The sequence below is a fragment of the Oncorhynchus mykiss genome, chromosome 19 (assembly GCF_057628025.1).
Source record: "Oncorhynchus mykiss isolate SJ-2025 chromosome 19, ASM5762802v1, whole genome shotgun sequence".
NCBI classification, from domain to species: Eukaryota; Metazoa; Chordata; class Actinopteri; order Salmoniformes; family Salmonidae; genus Oncorhynchus; species Oncorhynchus mykiss.
In genome coordinates this window covers 1,735,001-1,754,778 of record NC_143040.1, presented here as the reverse complement: position 1 = coordinate 1,754,778, position 19,778 = coordinate 1,735,001, and the positions used below count along the sequence as shown (strand labels likewise).

Below are 19,778 nucleotides of genomic sequence, written 5' to 3'. Positions count from 1 at the left end.
TTTTTTGTCTGGCAATGTTCTTCGTTCTGTTTCTCAATCCTTCTCAGACAGAGGAGGGGGTTTACAAACACTTTGGCACCAAAACGTCAGTGAAAACACCTCTCCAAGGAATACAACGCGACCTGTAAGACAGACAGAGCCCTGTGGTGTGCTCCCCAAACCCTGCCAACATCAGCTCTCCTCCCACAGAGTCCCACAGAGCAACAGAGTGGAGGGGACATCAGCTCTCCTCCCTCAGAGTGGAGGGGACATCAGCTCTCCTCCCTCAGTCCCACAGAGCAACAGAGTGGAGGGGACATCAGCTCTCCTCCCTCAGTCCCACAGAGCAACAGAGTGAAGGGGACATCAGCTCTCCTCCCTCAGTCCCACAGAGCAACAGAGTGGAGGGGACATCAGCCCTCCTCCCTCAGAGTCCCACAGAGCAACAGAGTGGAGGGGACATCAGCCCTCATCCCTCAGAGTGGAGGGGACATCAGCTCTCCTCCCTCAGTCCCACAGAGCAACAGAGTGGAGGGGACATCAGCTCTCCTCCCTCAGTCCCACAGAGCAACAGAGTGGAGGGGACATCAGCCCTCATCCCTCAGAGTGGAGGGGACATCAGCTCTCATCCAGACACTCTGGCTCCCCCCCTCCTCTCTTCTCTCCACTACTCTGGCTCCCCCGCTCCTCTCTCCCCCCCTCCTCTCTTCTCTCCACCACTCTGGCTTCCCCCCCCCTCCTCACTCAGATCTCCTGCCCCTCCAGAACCACATTTCCCAGGAGGCCTGCTGGTTACGTCTGATTCAGAACCCCTCCACCACCTGATGATTCACTCTCCTTTAAGAATCAAACCCACTACGGACCAGCCATATCAGGAACCAATTAGAGTGATTCAGAGGTTTCCAGTCAGTTCACTGGCAGGGAATCAAACAACAATGTATTCCCCAAAGTCTGCAGAAGGGGGGCTCATTGCACACTTAACCAGGAAGCAAGTTAGCCTAGTGGTTTGAGTGTAGAGGAGGCAGGTAGCCTAGTAGTTAGAGTGTAGAGGAGGCAGGTAGACTAGTGGTTAGAGTGTAGAGGAGGTAGGTGGCCTAGTGGTTAGAGTGTAGAGGAGGTAGGTGGCCTAGTGGTTAGAGTGTAGAGGAGGTAGGTAGCCTAGTAGTTAGAGTGTAGAGGAGGCAGGTAGACTAGTGGTTAGAGTGTAGAGGAGGTAGGTGGCCTAGTGGTTAGAGTGTAGAGGAGGCAGGTAGACTAGTGGTTAGAGTGTAGAGGAGGTAGGTGGCCTAGTGGTTAGAGTGTAGAGGAGGCAGGTAGACTAGTGGTTAGAGTGTAGAGGAGGTAGGTGGCCTAGTGGTTAGAGTGTAGAGGAGGCAGGTAGCCTAGTGGTTAGAGTGTAGAGGAGGCAGGTAGACTAGTGGTTAGAGTGTAGAGGAGGTAGGTGGCCTAGTGGTTAGAGTGTAGAGGAGGCAGGTAGCCTAGTGGTTAGAGTGTAGAGGAGGCAGGTAGACTAGTGGTTAGAGTGTAGAGGAGGTAGGTGGCCTAGTGGTTAGAGTGTAGAGGAGGCAGGTAGACTAGTGGTTAGAGTGTAGAGGAGGTAGGTGGCCTAGTGGTTAGAGTGTAGAGGAGGCAGGTAGTCTAGTGGTTAGAGTGTAGAGGAGGCAGGTAGACTAGTGGTTAGAGCGTTGGGCTGGTAACTGAAAGGTTGCCGGATCGAATCCCCTGAGCTGACAAGGTAAAAATCTGTCGTTCTGTCCCTGAACAAGGCGGTAGGCCGTCACTGTAAATAAGAATTTGTTCTTAACTGACTTGCCTAAAGGTACAAAAATGATAAGTTATTTCAAAAATGTTAAATAGCTGCCATGAAAGCTGGTATTTGACCATTAAAAACTGTTGTGTGCAACAGAGAAAAAGCATTACATTTGGTACAAACATTCCTCTGATCATTTGAAAACATCCCAGAAGTGGTTGCTCATTTCAAACTTAATAACCGAGACGCGGAATTCAAAATGGCCGCCAACGTAGATGGTAATGTTTACAACAGCTTATATAAGGACGTTATCTAAAATAACATGACTTGAAGAGATAATAGTGGAGAAAAGGAAATACTTCAGAGCCCTGGTTTAGCATCATTACGGTACAGCATCTTGGTCACTTCAGAGCCCTGGTTTAGCATCATTACGGTACAGCATCTTGGTCACTTCAGAGCCCTGGTTTAGCATCATTATAACACAGCATCTTGGACCCTTCAGAGCCCTGGTTTAGCATCATTACGGTACAGCATCTTGGACACTCCAGAGCCCTGTTTCAGCATCATTACGGTACAGCATCTTGGACCCTTCAGAGCCCTGGTTTAGCATCATTACGGTACAGCATCTTGGACACTCCAGAGCCCTGTTTCAGCATCATTACGGTACAGCATCTTGGACCCTTCAGAGCCCTGGTTTAGCATCATTACGGTACAGCATCTTGGACCTTTCAGAGCCCTGGTTTAGCATCATTACGGTACAGCATCTTGGACCCTTCAGAGCCCTGGTTTAGCATCATTACGGTACAGCATCTTGGACCCTTCAGAGCCCTGGTTTAGCATCATTATAACACAGCATCTTGGACACTTCAGAGCCCTGGTTTAGCATCATTACGGTACAGCATCTTGGACCCTTCAGAGCCCTGGTTTAGCATCATTATAACACAGCATCTTGGACACTTCAGAGCCCTGGTTTAGCATCATTACGGTACAGCATCTTGGACACTTCAGAGCCCTGGTTTAGCATCATTACGGTACAGCATCTTGGACACTTCAGAGCCCTGGTTTAGCATCATTACGGTACAGCATCTTGGTCACTTCAGAGCCCTGGTTTAGCATCATTATAACACAGCATCTTGGACACTTCAGAGCCCTGGTTTAGCATCATTACGGTACAGCATCTTGGATACTTCAGAGCCCTGGTTTAGCATCATTATAACACAGCATCTTGGACACTTCAGAGCCCTGGTTTAGCATCATTACGGTACAGTATCTTGGTCACTTCAGAGCCCTGGTTCAGCATCATTACGGTACAGCATCTTGGACACTCCAGAGCCCTGGTTTAGCATCATTACAGTACAGCATCTTGGACACTTCAGAGCCCTGGTTTAGCATCATTACGGTACAGCATCTTGGTCACTTCAGAGCCCTGGTTTAGCATCATTACGGTACAGCATCTTGGTCACTTCAGAGCCCTGGTTTAGCATCATTACGGTACAGCATCTTGGACACTTCAGAGCCCTGGTTTAGCATCATTACGGTACAGCATCTTGGACACTTCAGAGCCCTGGTTTAGCATCATTACGGTACAGCATCTTGGACCTTTCAGAGCCCTGGTTTAGCATCATTACGGTACAGCATCTTGGTCACTTCAGAGCCCTGGTTCAGCATCATTACGGTACAGCATCTTGGACACTCCAGAGCCCTGTTTCAGCATCATTACAGTACAGCATCTTGGACACTTCAGAGCCCTGGTTTAGCATCATTACGGTACAGCATCTTGGTCACTTCAGAGCCCTGGTTTAGCATCATTACGGTACAGCATCTTGGTCACTTCAGAGCCCTGGTTCAGCATCATTACGGTACAGCATCTTGGACACTTCAGAGCCCTGTTTCAGCATCATTACAGTACAGCATCTTGGACACTTCAGAGCCCTGGTTCAGCATCATTACGGTACAGCATCTTGGACACTTCAGAGCCATGGTTCAGCATCATTACGGTACAGCATCTTGGTCACTTCAGAGCCCTGGTTTAGCATCATTACGGTACAGCATCTTGGTCACTTCAGAGCCCTGGTTCAGCATCATTACGGTACAGCATCTTGGACACTTCAGAGCCCTGGTTCAGCATCATTGTGGTACAGCATCTTGGACACTTCAGAGCCCTGGTTTAGCATCATTACGGTACAGCATCTTGGACACTTCAGAGCCCTGGTTCAACATCATTACGGTACAGCATCTTGGACACTTCAGAGCCCTGGTTTAGCATCATTATAACACAGCATCTTGGACACTTCAGAGCCCTGGTTTAGCATCATTATAACACAGCATCTTGGACACTTCAGAGCCCTGGTTCAGCATCATTACGGTACAGCATCCTGGAAACTTCAGAGCCCTGGCTCAGCATCATTACAGTACAGCATCCTGGAAACTTCATAGCCCTGGCTCAGCATCATTACAGTACAGCATCTTGGACACTTCAGAGCCCATCAGCTTGTTGTCATTGCAGCCAATCTCAACGCTGTGCGTAACAGGGACGACATCCTCCTCCCTCATGTGGTACCCTTCCTGCAGGCTCATCCTGACATGACCCTCCAGCGTGACAATGCCACCAGCCATCCTGCTCGTTCTGTGTGTGATTTCCTGCAAGACAGGAATGTCAGTGTTCTGCCATGGCCAGTGACGAGCCCGGATCTCAATCCCATTGAGCACGTCTGGGACCTGTTTGATCGGAGGGGGAGGGCTAGGGCCATTCCCCCGAGGAAATGTCCAGGAACTTGCAGGTGCCTTGGTAGAAGAGTGGGGTAACATCTCACAGCAAGAACTGGCAAATCTGGTGCAGTCAGTGTGTGTGTGTGTGTGTCTCTGTGTGTGTGTGTGTGTGTGTGTGTCTGTGTGTGTGTGTGTGTGTGTGTGTGTATCTCTCCTCTCAGGGTGTTGGCTGAGTTCCTCTCCGTCTTGCTTATGGTAATATTTATCTGGCCATAAATGATTGGTTCAACTTTAAACACATAGGGACGCAATATTTTCATAACTCTGCCGACACACACACACACACACCACACACACACACACACACACCACACACACACACACACTACACACTACACACACACACACACACACACAGCCAACACCATGAGAGGAGAGATACACACACACACACACACACACACACACACAGAGACACACACACTCACACACTCACACACACACACACACACACACACACACCGTGGGAGGTAACTGTAGAAGTTTCCAGACCTTCTGATTTTAACTGCTGGAAAATGACGGATGTGAAGACAGACGAGAGATAAATAAACATTCCAAACGATCTTTACAGTAAGAAAAGGTTTTCTACAGTGAAGCCATATCTATCAGGTGTGCCAGAGTAAGAGTTGGGCTGATCCCGGATCAGTCATGCCTTTTCAGATCACAATGAATGAGATTACGTGGAGGGGGGGGGGGGGAGAAACCCTGATCCTAGATCAGACACAGACCCCCCCCCCCCCCTGCAGAGTTGAGACTCAGAAATGCTGGAAGGCTCCGGAACATTGCTCTGGAATGTTGAGAATTCTAACCGGTTCTAGAACCGGAACACCAGCGTTCCACTGTAACAGCTTCATACAAGCCATGTTGGATTGTGTGTGTGTGTGTGTGTGTGTGTGTGTGTGTTGTACTGTGTGTGTGTGTGTGTGTGTGTGTGTGTGTGTGTGTGTGTGTGTGTGTGCGCGCACCAAAACATGTGGTCAGTTACGAGCATTGAGGGACCCTGAAATAACTTACAACACACACACACACACACATCAAGTTTCCCGTTTTTAATGTGCAGTAAAATACCTTTCTTGCTATAACTCTAAACCCCACGACGCAGTCATCAATAACACACACACACACACACACACACACACACACCTACTAAGTTTCAGTCATCAATAACAATGTAATAGAACAAATAACATAAAGGTCCAACAGAAAAACGCACAATCATTTTTCGATGATTCACTTCCTGTATTTGCTTCCCCGACTCCCAGAGGACACGTTACATACACACACACACACACACACACACACACACACACAGAACCATCAAGCCCAGAGGATAGTGGAGAACCATCAAGCCCAGAGGATAGTGGAGAACCATAAAGCCCAGAATATAGTGGAGAACCATAAAGCCCACTAGCGGCTGCCCAGGTTATGCACGTGACAACGTCATTTCGCTGTCTACCTTTAAATCTAGCATGTTATGAATGGTCAGTCCTTGCATCCATAGCTTCTTCGTCTATGAATTTGAGAGTGATTACATTTCTCCAGTCCCAATCTTCAGCTTTTTTACCGAAACAGTGGCGTGGAGTTGCTTTGTTATTGTTTCAACCGCTGATTGGCCCTTTAAAGTTAGGTTTGTGGGCTAGAATGATCTGATCCTAGATCCTGTAGTTAGGGACTTATAGTGTAGAATCTGTTTTATAGCTGCAGTGTCAATACTGAACGATACATGCATTGACGGGGTAGGCCGTCATTGTAAATAAGAATTTGTTCTTAAAATTACTTTCCGAATTAAATAAAGGTTAAATAAAAAATTAAATTAAATAATCAATTTTATAGATGCAGTGCCATTACTCAACGATAGAGGGAGGAAGTGGATACGTTGGATGCAGACACCGGAAGTAGGACATGTCGTCACTGTAGTGGGGAATTCAAACTTCGACAACAGGACATCACTGAGCGAGAGGGCTGTATATTACAAATACTAAGTATATATTTCACACATTCGTGATTACTTTTTTTTTTGCTTTCCTCACTATATCCAAGTTGTGTATTTAAGGTAGGTTCGACGCTTCAGCATAGGATAACTTAGTTAGCGAAACTGTACAAAAGTATCGCTAGCCTAGCTAGGCGAAACATTAGCGAACTTGGGGCAACCCGCAAGTCAGTGAATTAACCGACGTAATAATGTTGCTCGCTGGTTTGAATTGATAAGTCACAGCTTACTACCGTATTTGTTTATATGTTAGAAGTGTAATTATGTTCTTCTTTTGTCATCTTATGCGTTGAAACGTTTTAGATTTTTAAGTTAACATGAGCTTATCGACTATTTCAAAGGAGACCGAAGATTGTTCTTTCTTTATTTTATTTTACCTTTATTTAACGAGGCAAGTCAGTTAAGAACAAATTCTTATTTTACAATCACGGCCTAGGAACAGTGGGTTAACTGCCTGTTCAGGGGGCAGAACGACAGATTTGTACCTTGTCAGCTCGGGGGATTTGAACTTGCAACCTTGTCAGTTGACCGGCAGCTAACGTTAGCAAGCTAGCTAAGACAGGCAGGTCTGGTTGGGATGGGATGTTATTTTAGCCAGCAGTAGCCACCTATCAGGAACTAACCTTCTGGAGCCTTTCAGCTCAATGTCGCTGTGTGTTTTGTTTTTCGCAGCTGGAAGGTTGTGTTTTCGGCGAGATGGACAGCGCGGCGGAACTCCTCAAGTACTATGAAGTCTACGAGACCATCGGCTCGGGTGAGACGCTTCAACACAACCGTCTGTACCGACACATGAGCCACCAGGAATGTGTGTGTGTTATCCGTTCTGATCGGTGGGTGGGTGTGTGTTATCCGTTCTGATCGGTGGGTGTGTGTGTGTTATCCGTTCTGATCGGTGGGTGGGTGTGTGTTATCCGTTCTGATCGGTGGGTGTGTGTGTGTTATCCGTTCTGATCGGTGGGTGGGTGTGTGTTATCCGTTCTGATCGGTGGGTGTGTGTGTGTTATCCGTTCTGATCGGTGGGTGGGTGTGTGTTATCCGTTCTGATCGGTGGGTGTGTGTTATCCGTTCTGATCGGTGGGTGTGTGTTATCCGTTCTGATCGGTGGGTGTGTGTTATTCGTTCTGATCGGTGGGTGGGTGTTATTCGTTCTGATCGGTGGGTGTGTGTGTGTTATCCGTTCTGACCGGTGGGTGTGTGTTATTCGTTCTGATCGGTGGGTGGGTGTTATTCGTTCTAATCGGTGTGTGTGGTCTCTTATCTGACCTGCTATTCTGCTGGGTGTGTGTTGTGTCCTACAGGAGGCTTTGCTAAGGTCAAGCTGGGTCGCCACATCCTGACGGGAGAGAAGGTGGCCATTAAAATCATGGAGAAGAAGGAACTGGGGGTGAGTCTCTCTCTCTCTCATATTACTCTCTCTTGCATATCTGTATCTCTCTTTCCCTTCCTCCCTCTCTTCTCTCTCTCTTCTCTCTCTCTCCCTCTCTCTCTCTTTCTCTTTCCATTCTCTCTCTCTCTCTCTCTCTCTGTCTCTCTCAAGTCTCTACTATTTAGTGTGTTTTTACTGTGATGGTTTTAATCTAATGTAGATGGCTTGTTAAAGAAACAGACTTTATTTTTTCTTCTTCTGTGCAGGAGGACCTTCCTCGTGTGAAGGTGGAGATAGAGGCCATGAAGAGTCTGAGCCATCAGCATGTCTGTAGACTGTACCATGTTATCGAGACTAATACCAAGATATACATGATCCTGGAGGTAGGACCCACATCAGACAGACCGGCCCCAATATGAACCTCTCTCTCTCCCTCTTCTTCTCCAGTATTGTCTGGGAGGTAGAACCCACACATCAGACAGACCGGCCCCAATATGAACCTCTCTCTCCCTCTCTTCTTCTCCAGTATTGTCCTGGAGGTAGAACCCACACATCAGACAGACCGGCTCCAATATGAACCTCTCTCTCCCCCTCTTCTTCTCCAGTATTGTCTGGGAGGTAGAACCCACACATCAGACAGACCGGCCCCAATATGAACCTCTCTCTCCCTCTCTTCTTCTCCAGTATTGTCTTGGAGGTAGAACCCACACATCAGACAGACCGGCCCCAATATGAACCTCTCTCTCCCCCTCTTCTTCTCCAGTATTGTCCTGGAGGTAGAACCCACACATCAGACAGACCGGCCCCAATATGAACCTCTCCCTCTTCTTCTTCAGTATTGTCCGGGAGGAGAGCTGTTTGACTACATCGTCGCTAAGGACCGTCTGTCTGAAGAGGAGACCAGAGTGTTCTTCAGACAGATCGTCTCAGCTCTGGCCTACGTCCACAGCCAGGGATACGCCCACAGAGACCTCAAACCGGTAGGTAACCAGGGATACACCCACAGAGACCTTAAACCGGTAGGTAACCAGGGATACGCCCACAGAGACCTCAAACCGGTAGGTAACCAGGGATACGCCCACAGAGACCTCAAACCGGTAGGTAACCAGGGACACGCCCACAGAGACCTCAAACCGGGAGGTAACCAGGGATACGCCCACAGAGACCTCAAACCGGTAGGTAACCAGGGATACGCCCACAGAGACCTCAAACCGGTAGGTAACCAGGGATACGCCCACAGAGACCTCAAACCGGTAGGTAACCAGGGATACGCCCACAGCTATATAAGCTCACTGGGGTACATTCACAGCGCATACTCATTGTTAAAATCATGAACTATCCCTTTATCATGACTCTGAACCAAACAGACGTGTTATGAAAACAAGTGAAGACAGATTTCAGACACGTCCTGTGTGGTTGTCTGTGTGTGTGGTTGTCTGTGTGGGTGGGTGGGGGTGTGGTTGTCTGTGTGGGTGTGTCTGAACTACCCACTGGTGGTGATGGTGCTGAATCTATCTCTCTGTCTCTCTCTGTCTCTCTCTCTCTCTGTCTCTCTCTCTCTGTCTCTCTGTCTCTCTCTCTCTCTCTCTCTCTCTGTCTCTCTCTCTCTCTCTCTCTCTCTCTCTCTCTCTCTCTCTCTCTCTCTCTCTCTCTCTGTGTCTCTCTCTCTGTGTCTCTCTCTCTGTGTCTCTCTCTCTCTGTGTCTCTCTCTCTATCTGTCTCTCTCTCTCTCTCCCCTCTCCTCTCCTCTCTCTCCCTCTCTCTCTCTCTCTCTCTCTCTCTCTCTCTCTCTCTCTCTCTCTCTCTCTCTCTCTCTCTCTCTCTCTCTCTCTCTCTCTCTCTCTCTCTCTCTCTCTCTCTGTGTCTCTCTCTCCTCTCTCTCTCTCTCTCTCTCTCTCTCTCTCCCCTCTGCCTCTCCCCTCTCTCCTCCCCTCTTTCTCTCTCATCTCTCCTCTCTCTCTTTCTATCTCATCTCTCCTCTCTCTCTTTCTATCTCATCTCTCCTCTCTCTCTTTCTATCTCTCTCCTTCTTTCTCTCTCCCCTCTCTCTCTCCCTCTCCTCTCCCCTCTCTCTCTCTCTCTCCTCTCCTCTCCCCTCTCTCTCTCTCCTCTCCCCTCTGCCTCTCTCTCCCTCTCTCCTCTCTCTCTTTCTATCTCTCTCTTTCTATCTCTCTCCTTCTTTCTCTCTCTCCTTCTCTCTCCTCCCCTCCCTCAGGAGAACCTGTTGATAGATGAAGACCACAACCTGAAACTGATCGACTTTGGTCTCTGTGCCAAACCAAAGGTAACCACACTGTCATGTCGTCTCGGTGATATGTGTCAAGGCTTAGTGGTCATTGTCTATAAATAATATAGATTTGATTCATGTGTTCTGTGTTAAGTCCTCCTTAATTACTGTTATAGAGGGGGTTCTGGGATATGAGTCAATGACCTGTTGTGGTCCAGTCTAATAACAGTCTTTATAGGGGGGTCTGGGATATGAGTTGATGACCTGTTGTGGTCCAGTCTAATAACAGTCTTTATAGGGGGGTCTGGGATATGAGTTAATGACCTGTTGTGGTCCAGTCTAATAACAGTCTTTATAGGGGGGTCTGGGATATGAGTTGATGACCTGTTGTGGTCCAGTCTAATAACAGTCTTTATAGGGGGGTCTGGGATATGAGTTAATGACCTGTTGTGGTCCAGTCTAATAACAGTCTTTATAGGGGGGTCTGGGATATGAGTTGATGACCTGTTGTGGTCCAGTCTAATCAGTCTGTCTTTATAGGGGTGTCTGGGATATGAGTTGATGACCTGTTGTGGTCCAGTCTAATCAGTCTGTCTTTATAGGGACGTCTGGGATATGAGTTGATGACCTGTTGTGGTCCAGTCTAATAACAGTCTTTATAGGGGGGGGTCTGGGATATGAGTTGATGACCTGTTGTGGTCCAGTCTAATCAGTCTGTCTTTATAGGGGGTTCTGGGATATGAGTTGACCTGTTGTGGAAGTCCAGCCTAATCATTCTGTCTTTATAGGGGGGTCTGGGTTATGAGCTGAAGACCTGTTGTGGATGTCCAGTCTAATAACAGTCTTTATAGGGGGGTCTGGGTTATGAGCTGAAGGCCTGTTGTGGTCCAGTCTAATCAGCCTGTCTTTATAGGGGGGTCTGGGTTATGAGCTGAAGACCTGTTGTGGTCCAGTCTAATCAGTCTGTCTTTGTAGGGGGGTCTGGGATATGAGTTAATGACCTGTTGTGGTCCAGTCTAATAAGAGTCTTTATAGGGGTCTGGGTCTGGGTTATGAGCTGAAGACCTGTTGTGGAAGTCCAGTCTAATAACAGTCTTTATAGGGGGTCTGGGATATGAGTTAATGACCTGTTGTGGTCCAGCCTAATCAGCCTGTCTTTATAGGGGGGTCTGGGATATGAGTTAATGACCTGTTGTGGTCCAGTCTAATCAGCCTGTCTTTATAGGGGGTTCTGGGATATGAGTTGACCTGTTGTGGAAGTCCAGCCTAATCAGTCTGTCTTTATAGGGGGGTCTGGGTTATGAGCTGAAGACCTGTTGTGGATGTCCAGTCTAATAACAGTCTTTATAGGGGGGTCTGGGTTATGAGCTGAAGACCTGTTGTGGTCCAGTCTAATCAGTCTGTCTTTATAGGGGGTTCTGGGATATGAGTTGACCTGTTGTGGAAGTCCAGCCTAATCAGTCTGTCTTTATAGGGGGGTCTGGGTTATGAGCTGAAGACCTGTTGTGGATGTCCAGTCTAATAACAGTCTTTATAGGGGGGTCTGGGTTATGAGCTGAAGACCTGTTGTGGTCCAGTCTAATCAGCCTGTCTTTATAGGGGGGTCTGGGTTATGAGCTGAAGACCTGTTGTGGTCCAGTCTAATCAGTCTGTCTTTGTAGGGGGGTCTGGGATATGAGTTAATGACCTGTTGTGGTCCAGTCTAATAAGAGTCTTTATAGGGGTCTGGGTCTGGGTTATGAGCTGAAGACCTGTTGTGGAAGTCCAGTCTAATAACAGTCTTTATAGGGGGGTCTGGGATATGAGTTAATGACCTGTTGTGGTCCAGCCTAATCAGCCTGTCTTTGTAGGGGGGTCTGGGATATGAGTTAATGACCTGTTGTGGTCCAGTCTAATCAGCCTGTCTTTATAGGGGGGTCTGGGATATGAGTTGATGACCTGTTGTGGTCCAGTCTAATAACAGTCTTTATAGGGGGGTCTGGGATATGAGTTGACCTGTTGTGGTCCAGTCTAATAAGAGTCTTTATAGGGGTCTGGGTCTGGGTTATGAGCTGAAGACCTGTTGTGGAAGTCCAGTCTAATAACAGTCTTTATAGGGGGGTCTGGGATATGAGTTAATGACCTGTTGTGGTCCAGTCTAATCAGCCTGTCTTTATAGGGGGGTCTGGGATATGAGTTGATGACCTGTTGTGGTCCAGTCTAATAAGAGTCTTTATAGGGGTCTGGGTCTGGGTTATGAGCTGAAGACCTGTTGTGGAAGTCCAGTCTAATCAGCCTGTCTTTATAGGGGGGTCTGGGATATGAGTTGATGACCTTTTGTGGTCCAGTCTAATCAGCCTGTCTTTATAGGGGGGTCTGGGATATGAGTTGATGACCTTTTGTGGTCCAGTCTAATCAGCCTGTCTTTATAGGGGGGTCTGGGATATGAGTTGATGACCTTTTGTGGTCCAGTCTAATCAGCCTGTCTTTATAGGGGGGTCTGGGATATGAGTTGATGACCTTTTGTGGTCCAGTCTAATCAGCCTGTCTTTATAGGGGGGTCTGGGATATGAGTTAATGACCTGTTGTGGTCCAGTCTAATCAGTCTGTCTTTATAGGGGGGTCTGGGATATGAGTTAATGACCTGTTGTGGTCCAGTCTAATCAGCCTGTCTTTATAGGGGGGTCTGGGATATGAGCTGATGACCTGTTGTGGAAGTCCAGCCTATGCTGCTCCTGAACTCATCCAGGGGAAAGCCTACATCGGCTCGGAGGTGAGACACCCGGTGGGAGGACTTTAATATGTCTGGCTGTGTGAATATAATGAGTGTGTGTGGAGTATGGGGGTGCTGCTGTGTGGATATATAATGTGTGTGTGTGTGTTGTGTTACCAGGCTGATGTGTGGAGTATGGGGTGCTGCTGTGTGGACTATGGGGGTACTGCTGTGTGGATATATAATGTGTGTGTGTGTGTTGTGTTACCAGGCTGATGTGTGGAGTATGGGGTACTGCTGTGTGGATATATAATGTGTGTGTGTGTTGTGTTACCAGGCTGATGTGTGGAGTATGGGGGTACTGCTGTGTGGATATATAATGTGTGTGTGTGTTGTGTTACCAGGCTGATGTGTGGAGTATGGGGTGCTGCTGTGTGGATATATAATGTGTGTTGTGTTACCAGGCTGATGTGTGGAGTATGGGGTACTGCTGTGTGGACTATGGGGGTACTGCTGTGTGGATATATAATGTGTGTGTGTGTTGTGTTACCAGGCTGATGTGTGGAGTATGGGGTACTGCTGTGTGGATATATAATGTGTGTGTGTGTTGTGTTACCAGGCTGATGTGTGGAGTATGGGGGTACTGCTGTGTGGATATATAATGTGTGTGTGTGTTGTGTTACCAGGCTGATGTGTGGAGTATGGGGTGCTGCTGTGTGGATATATAATGTGTGTTGTGTTACCAGGCTGATGTGTGGAGTATGGGGTACTGCTGTGTGGATATATAATGTGTGTTGTGTTACCAGGCTGATGTGTGGAGTATGGGGTACTGCTGTGTGGATATATAATGTGTGTTGTGTTACCAGGCTGATGTGTGGAGTATGGGGGTGCTGCTGTTTGCTCTGCTCTGTGGATATCTGCCCTTTGATGACGACAACTGTATGGTCCTCTACAGGAAAATCACCGTAAGATACTGTCTGTATTGGTCAAGTTACATGGTGGTTAGCCAGGTATCCAAGGTAACGTGACAGAACATGGTTGTTAGCCAGGTATCCAAGGTAACGTGACAGAACATGGTTGTTAGCCAGGTATCCAAGGTAACATGACAGAACATGGTTGTTAGCTAGGTATCCAAGGTAACGTGACAGAACAAGGTTGTTAGCCAGGTATCCAAGGTAACGTGACAGAACAAGGTTGTTAGCCAGGTATCCAAGGTAACGTGACAGAACATGGTTGTTAGCTCGGTATCCAAGGCCACGTGACAGAACATGGTTGTTAGCCAGGTATCCAAGGTAACGTGACAGAACATGGTTGTTAGCTAGGTATCCAAGGTAACGTGACAGAACATGGTTGTTAACTAGGTATCCAAGGTAACATGACAGAACATGGTTGTTAACTAGGTATCCAAGGTAACGTGACAGAACATGGTTGTTAGCCAGGTATCCAAGGTAACGTGACATAACATGGTTGTTAGCTAGGTATCCAAGGTAACGTGACAGAACATGGTTATTAACTAGGTATCCAAGGTAACGTGACAGAACATGGTTGTTAGCCAGGTATCCAAGGTAACGTGACAGAACAAGGTTGTTAGCCAGGTATCCAAGGTAACGTGACAGAACATGGTTGTTAGCCAGGTATCCAAGGTAACGTGACAGAACATGGTTGTTAACTAGGTATCCAAGGTAACGTGACAGAACATGGTTGTTAGCCAGGTATCCAAGGTAACGTGACAGAACATGGTTGTTAGCTAGGTATCCAAGGTAACGTGACAGAACATGGTTGTTAACTAGATATCCAAGGTAATGTGACAGAACAAGGTTGTTAGCCAGGTATCCAAGGTAACGTGACAGAACATGGTTGTTAGCCAGGTATCCAAGGTAATGTGACAGAACAAGGTTGTTAGCCAGGTATCCAAGGTAACGTGACAGAACATGGTTGTTAGCTCGGTATCCAAGGCCACGTGACAGAACATGGTTGTTAGCTAGGTATCCAAGGTAACGTGACAGAACATGGTTGTTAACTAGGTATCCAAGGTAATGTGACAGAACATGGTGGTTAGCCAGGTATCCAAGGTAACGTGACAGAACATGGTTGTTAGCTCGGTATCCAAGGCCACGTGACAGAACATGGTTGTTAGCCAGGTATCCAAGGTAACGTGACAGAACATGGTTGTTAGCTAGGTATCCAAGGTAACGTGACAGAACATGGTTGTTAACTAGGTATCCAAGGTAACGTGACAGAACATGGTTGTTAGCCAGGTATCCAAGGTAACGTGACAGAACATGGTTGTTAGCCAGGTATCCAAGGTAACGTGACAGAACATGGTTGTTAGCTAGGTATCCAAGGTAACGTGACAGAACATGGTTGTTAACTAGGTATCCAAGGTAATGTGACAGAACATGGTGGTTAGCCAGGTATCCAAGGTAACGTGACAGAACATGGTTGTTAGCTCGGTATCCAAGGCCACGTGACAGAACATGGTTGTTAGCCAGGTATCCAAGGTAACGTGACAGAACATGGTTGTTAGCTAGGTATCCAAGGTAACATGACAGAACATGGTTGTTAGCTAGGTATCCAAGGTAACGTGACAGAACATGGTTGTTAGCCAGGTATCCAAGGTAACGTGACAGAACATGGTTGTTAGCTAGGTATCCAAGGTAACGTGACAGAACATGGTTGTTAGCTAGGTATCCAAGGTAACGTGACAGAACATGGTTGTTAACTAGGTATCCAAGGTAACGTGACAACTGTGACAGTTGGTTTTCTCTGGAGAAAGGGTTCAACTGTGACAGTTGGTTTTCTCTGGAGGAAGGCGTTCAACCGTGACAGTTGGTTTTCTCTGGAGGAAAGGGTTCAACCGTGACAGTTGGTTTTCTCTGGAGGAAAGGGTTCAACCGTGACAGTTGGTTTTCTCTGGAGGAAAGGGTTCAACCGTGACAGTTGGTTTTCTCTGGAGGAAAGGCATTCAACCGTGACAGTTGGTTTTCTCTGGAGGAAAGGCGTTCAACCGTGACAGTTGGTTTTCTCTGGAGGAAAGGGTTCAACCGTGACAGTTGGTTTTCTCTGGAGGAAAGGGTTCAACCGTGACAGTTGGTTTTCTCTGGAGGAAAGGGTTCAACCGTGACAGTTGGTTTTCTCTGGAGGAAAGGGTTCAACCGTGACAGTTGGTTTTCTCTGGAGAAAGGGTTCAACCGTGACAGTTGGTTTTCTCTGGAGGAAAGGCATTCAACCGTGACAGTTGGTTTTCTCTGGAGGAAAGGCGTTCAACCGTGACAGTTGGTTTTCTCTGGAGGAAAGGGTTCAACCGTGACAGTTGGTTTTCTCTGGAGGAAAGGGTTCAACCGTGACAGTTGGTTTTCTCTGGAGGAAAGGGTTCAACCGTGACAGTTGGTTTTCTCTGGAGGAAAGGGTTCAACCGTGACAGTTGGTTTTCTCTGGAGAAAGGGTTCAACCGTGACAGTTGGTTTTCTCTGGAGGAAAGGGTTCAACCGTGACAGTTGGTTTTCTCTGGAGGAAAGGGTTCAACCGTGGCAGTTGGTTTTCTCTGGAGGAAAGGGTTCAACCGTGGCAGTTGGTTTTCTCTGGAGGAAAGGGTTCAACCGTGACAGTTGGTTTTCTCTGGAGGAAAGGGTTCAACCGTGACAGTTGGTTTTCTCTGGAGGAAAGGGTTCAACCGTGGCAGTTGGTTTTCTCTGGAGGAAAGGGTTCAACTGTGGCAGTTGGTTTTCTCTGGAGGAAAGGGTTCAACCGTGACAGTTGGTTTTCTCTGGAGGAAAGGGTTCAACCGTGACAGTTGGTTTTCTCTGTGGAAGCGGTTCAACCGTGACAGTTGGTTTTCTCTGGAGGAAAGGGTTCAACCGTGACAGTTGGTTTTCTCTGGAGGAAAGGGTTCAACCGTGACAGTTGGTTTTCTCTGGAGGAAAGGCGTTCAACCGTGGCAGTTGGTTTTCTCTATTTGTGAGTGTATAAAAGCCAGATTCAAAGCCTCTGGTGTAAACTAACCTACGTGTTTTACTGTTCTAGAGAGGTAGTTACAACAACCCTCATTGGCTGTCTCCTGGGAGCATCCTGCTACTCAACCAGATGATGCAGGTACACACACACACACACACACACACACACACACACACACACACACACACACACACACACACACACACACACCTCCTCTTGCTCTTTGATTTTGACGTATGATCAGGTTATTGATTGGTTTGGTATAGTAGGAGTTATTGATTGGTTTGTATAGTAGGAGTTATTGATTGGTTTGTATAGTAGGAGTTATTGATTGGTTTGTATAGTAGGAGTTATTGATTGGTTTGGTATAGTAGGAGTTATTGATTGGTTTGTATAGTAGGAGTTATTGATTGGTTTGTATAGTAGGAGTTATTGATTGGTTTGTATAGTAGGAGTTATTGATTGGTTTGTATACTAGGAGTTATTGATTGGTTTGTATAGTAGGAGTTATTGATTGGTTTGTATAGTAGGAGTTATTGATTGGTTTGTATAGTAGGAGTTATTGATTGGTTTGTATAGTAGGAGTTATTGATTGGTTTGTATAGTAGGAGTTATTGATTGGTTTGTATAGTAGGAGTTATTGATTGGTTTGTATAGTAGGAGTTATTGATTGGTTTGTATAGTAGGAGTTATTGATTGGTTTGTATAGTAGGAGTTATTGATTGGTTTGTATAGTAGGAGTTATTGATTGGTTTGTATACTAGGAGTTATTGATTGGTTTGTATAGTAGGAGTTATTGATTGGTTTGTATAGTAGGAGTTATTGATTGGTTTGTATAGTAGGAGTTATTGATTGGTTTGTATAGTAGGAGTTATTGATTGGTTTGTATAGTAGGAGTTATTGATTGGTTTGTATAGTAGGAGTTATTGATTGGTTTGTATAGTAGGAGTTATTGATTGGTTTGGTATAGTAGGAGTTATTGATTGGTTTGTATAGTAGGAGTTATTGATTGGTTTGGTATAGTAGGAGTTATTGATTGGTTTGTATAGTAGGAGTTATTGATTGGTTTGTATAGTAGGAGTTATTGATTGGTTTGGTATAGTAGGAGTTATAGATTGGTTTGTATAGTAGGAGTTATTGATTGGTTTGGTATAGTAGGAGTTATTGATTGGTTTGTATAGTAGGAGTTATTGATTGGTTTGGTATAGTAGGAGTTATTGATTGGTTTGTATAGTAGGAGTTATTGATTGGTTTGTATAGTAGGAGTTATTGATTGGTTTGTATAATAGGAGTTATTGATTGGTTTGTATAGTAGGAGTTATTGATTGGTTTGTATAGTAGGAGTTATTGATTGGTTTGTATAGTAGGAGTTATTGATTGGTTTGTATAGTAGGAATTATTGATTGGTTTGTATAGTAGGAGTTATTGATTGGTTTGTATAGTAGGAGTTATTGATTGGTTTGGTATAGTAGGAGTTATTGATTGGTTTGTATAGTAGGAGTTATTGATTGGTTTGTATAGTAGGAGTTATTGATTGGTTTGTATAATAGGAGTTATTGATTGGTTTGTATAGTAGGAGTTATTGATTGGTTTGTATAGTAGGAGTTATTGATTGGTTTGTATAGTAGGAGTTATTGATTGGTTTGTATAGTAGGAGTTATTGATTGGTTTGTATAGTAGGAGTTATTGATTGGTTTGTATAGTAGGAGTTATTGATTGGTTTGGTATAGTAGGAGTTATTGATTGGTTTGTATAGTAGGAGTTATTGATTGGTTTGTATAGTAGGAGTTATTGATTGTGTGACATCAGGTTTGGTATAGTAGGAGTTATTAATTGTGTGTGTGTAGGTGGATCCTAAGCATCGTGTGACCATCAGACAACTCCTAGACCATCCCTGGACGATGTCTGGCTATGGCAGCCCTGTAGAGTGGCACAGCAAGCAACCTGTAAGAACACACACACACCTGAACACACACACGTACACCTAAGAACCCCCCAACGCTCCTCTAAGAACCCCTGAACGCGCCTCTAAGAACCCCCGAACGCTCCTCTAAGAACCCCCGAACGCTCCTCTAAGAACCCCCAACAGCACCTCTAAGAACCCCCAAACGCTCCTCTAAGAACCCCCAAACCCTCCTATAAGAACCCCCAAACGCTCCTATAAGAACCCCCAAACGCTCCTCTAAGAACCCCCAACAGCACCTCTAAGAACCCCCAACAGCACCTCTAAGAACCCCCAACAGCACCTCTAAGAACCCCCAACAGCACCTCTAAGAACCCCCAAACACGCCTTGTTACAGTTTTTTGTTTTTCCTTGTACGTTTTGAGGTTGGACTTTAGCACGTATAGCTCGTTAGCACGTATAGCTCGTTAGCACGTAGGGCTCGTTAGCACGTATAGCTCGTTAGCACGTAGGGCTCGTTAGCACGTAGGGCTCGTTAGCACGTATAGCTCGTTAGCACGTATAGCTCGTTAGCACGTAGGGCTCGTTGGCACGTATAGCTCGTTAGCACGTAGGGCTCGTTAGCACGTATAGCTCGTTAGCACGTAGGGCTCGTTAGCACGTAGGGCTCGTTAGCACGTATAGCTCGTTAGCACGTATAGCTCGTTAGCACGTATAGCTCGTTAGCACGTAGGGCTCGTTAGCACGTATAGCTCGTTAGCACGTAGGGCGATACCGTTTGGTGTCAACTCGTTAGTCAGGATGTGTTACACCTGTGCTGGTTGCCATCTCGTTAAGGTCGACACCTCTAGTTGTCTTGATAGATGTGGATCTCTTGATCGTACGTTCTACTCTCTGTGTCTGCCGCGGACCGGTACAAGGAGGCGCGCAATGGATTATGGTCATTGTAGTTAATTACCACGTTTTCTGCACTATACACTATGTAGACTATTGGTCCGTTGGAAACTACAACTCCCTACTTCATCACACAGTTCAATCTGAGTCTGATTTATCTCTAGAGAAACTACAACTCCCTACTACATCACACAGTTCAATCTGAGTCTGATTTATCTCTAGAGAAACTACAACTCCCTACTACATCATACAGT

The 19,778-nt window shown here is 46.3% G+C and overlaps 1 protein-coding gene across 2 annotated transcripts in view; it reads left to right on the top strand.

Annotated features, from left to right (window-relative positions):
- The first annotated feature begins 6,346 nt into the window (after positions 1–6,346).
- LOC110514629 (maternal embryonic leucine zipper kinase) overlaps positions 6,347–19,778 on the top strand; it is a 28,513-nt gene continuing 15,081 nt past the window's right edge. Inside the window, exons 1-10 of one of the 2 annotated variants that reach the window (XM_090209801.1) lie at positions 6,347–6,480; positions 7,161–7,242; positions 7,787–7,872; positions 8,121–8,237; positions 8,691–8,834; positions 10,070–10,138; positions 12,741–12,833; positions 13,640–13,738; positions 16,797–16,865; positions 18,575–18,673. In XM_090209801.1, the coding sequence (XP_090065927.1) occupies positions 7,185–7,242; positions 7,787–7,872; positions 8,121–8,237; positions 8,691–8,834; positions 10,070–10,138; positions 12,741–12,833; positions 13,640–13,738; positions 16,797–16,865; positions 18,575–18,673 (834 nt within the window). In that variant the 5' untranslated portion in view covers positions 6,347–6,480; positions 7,161–7,184. Of the gene's footprint in view, positions 6,552–7,160; positions 7,243–7,786; positions 7,873–8,120; positions 8,238–8,690; positions 8,835–10,069; positions 10,139–12,740; positions 12,834–13,639; positions 13,739–16,796; positions 16,866–18,574; positions 18,674–19,778 lie in introns of both variants that reach the window. The other variant, XM_090209800.1, reaches the window with a different exon arrangement.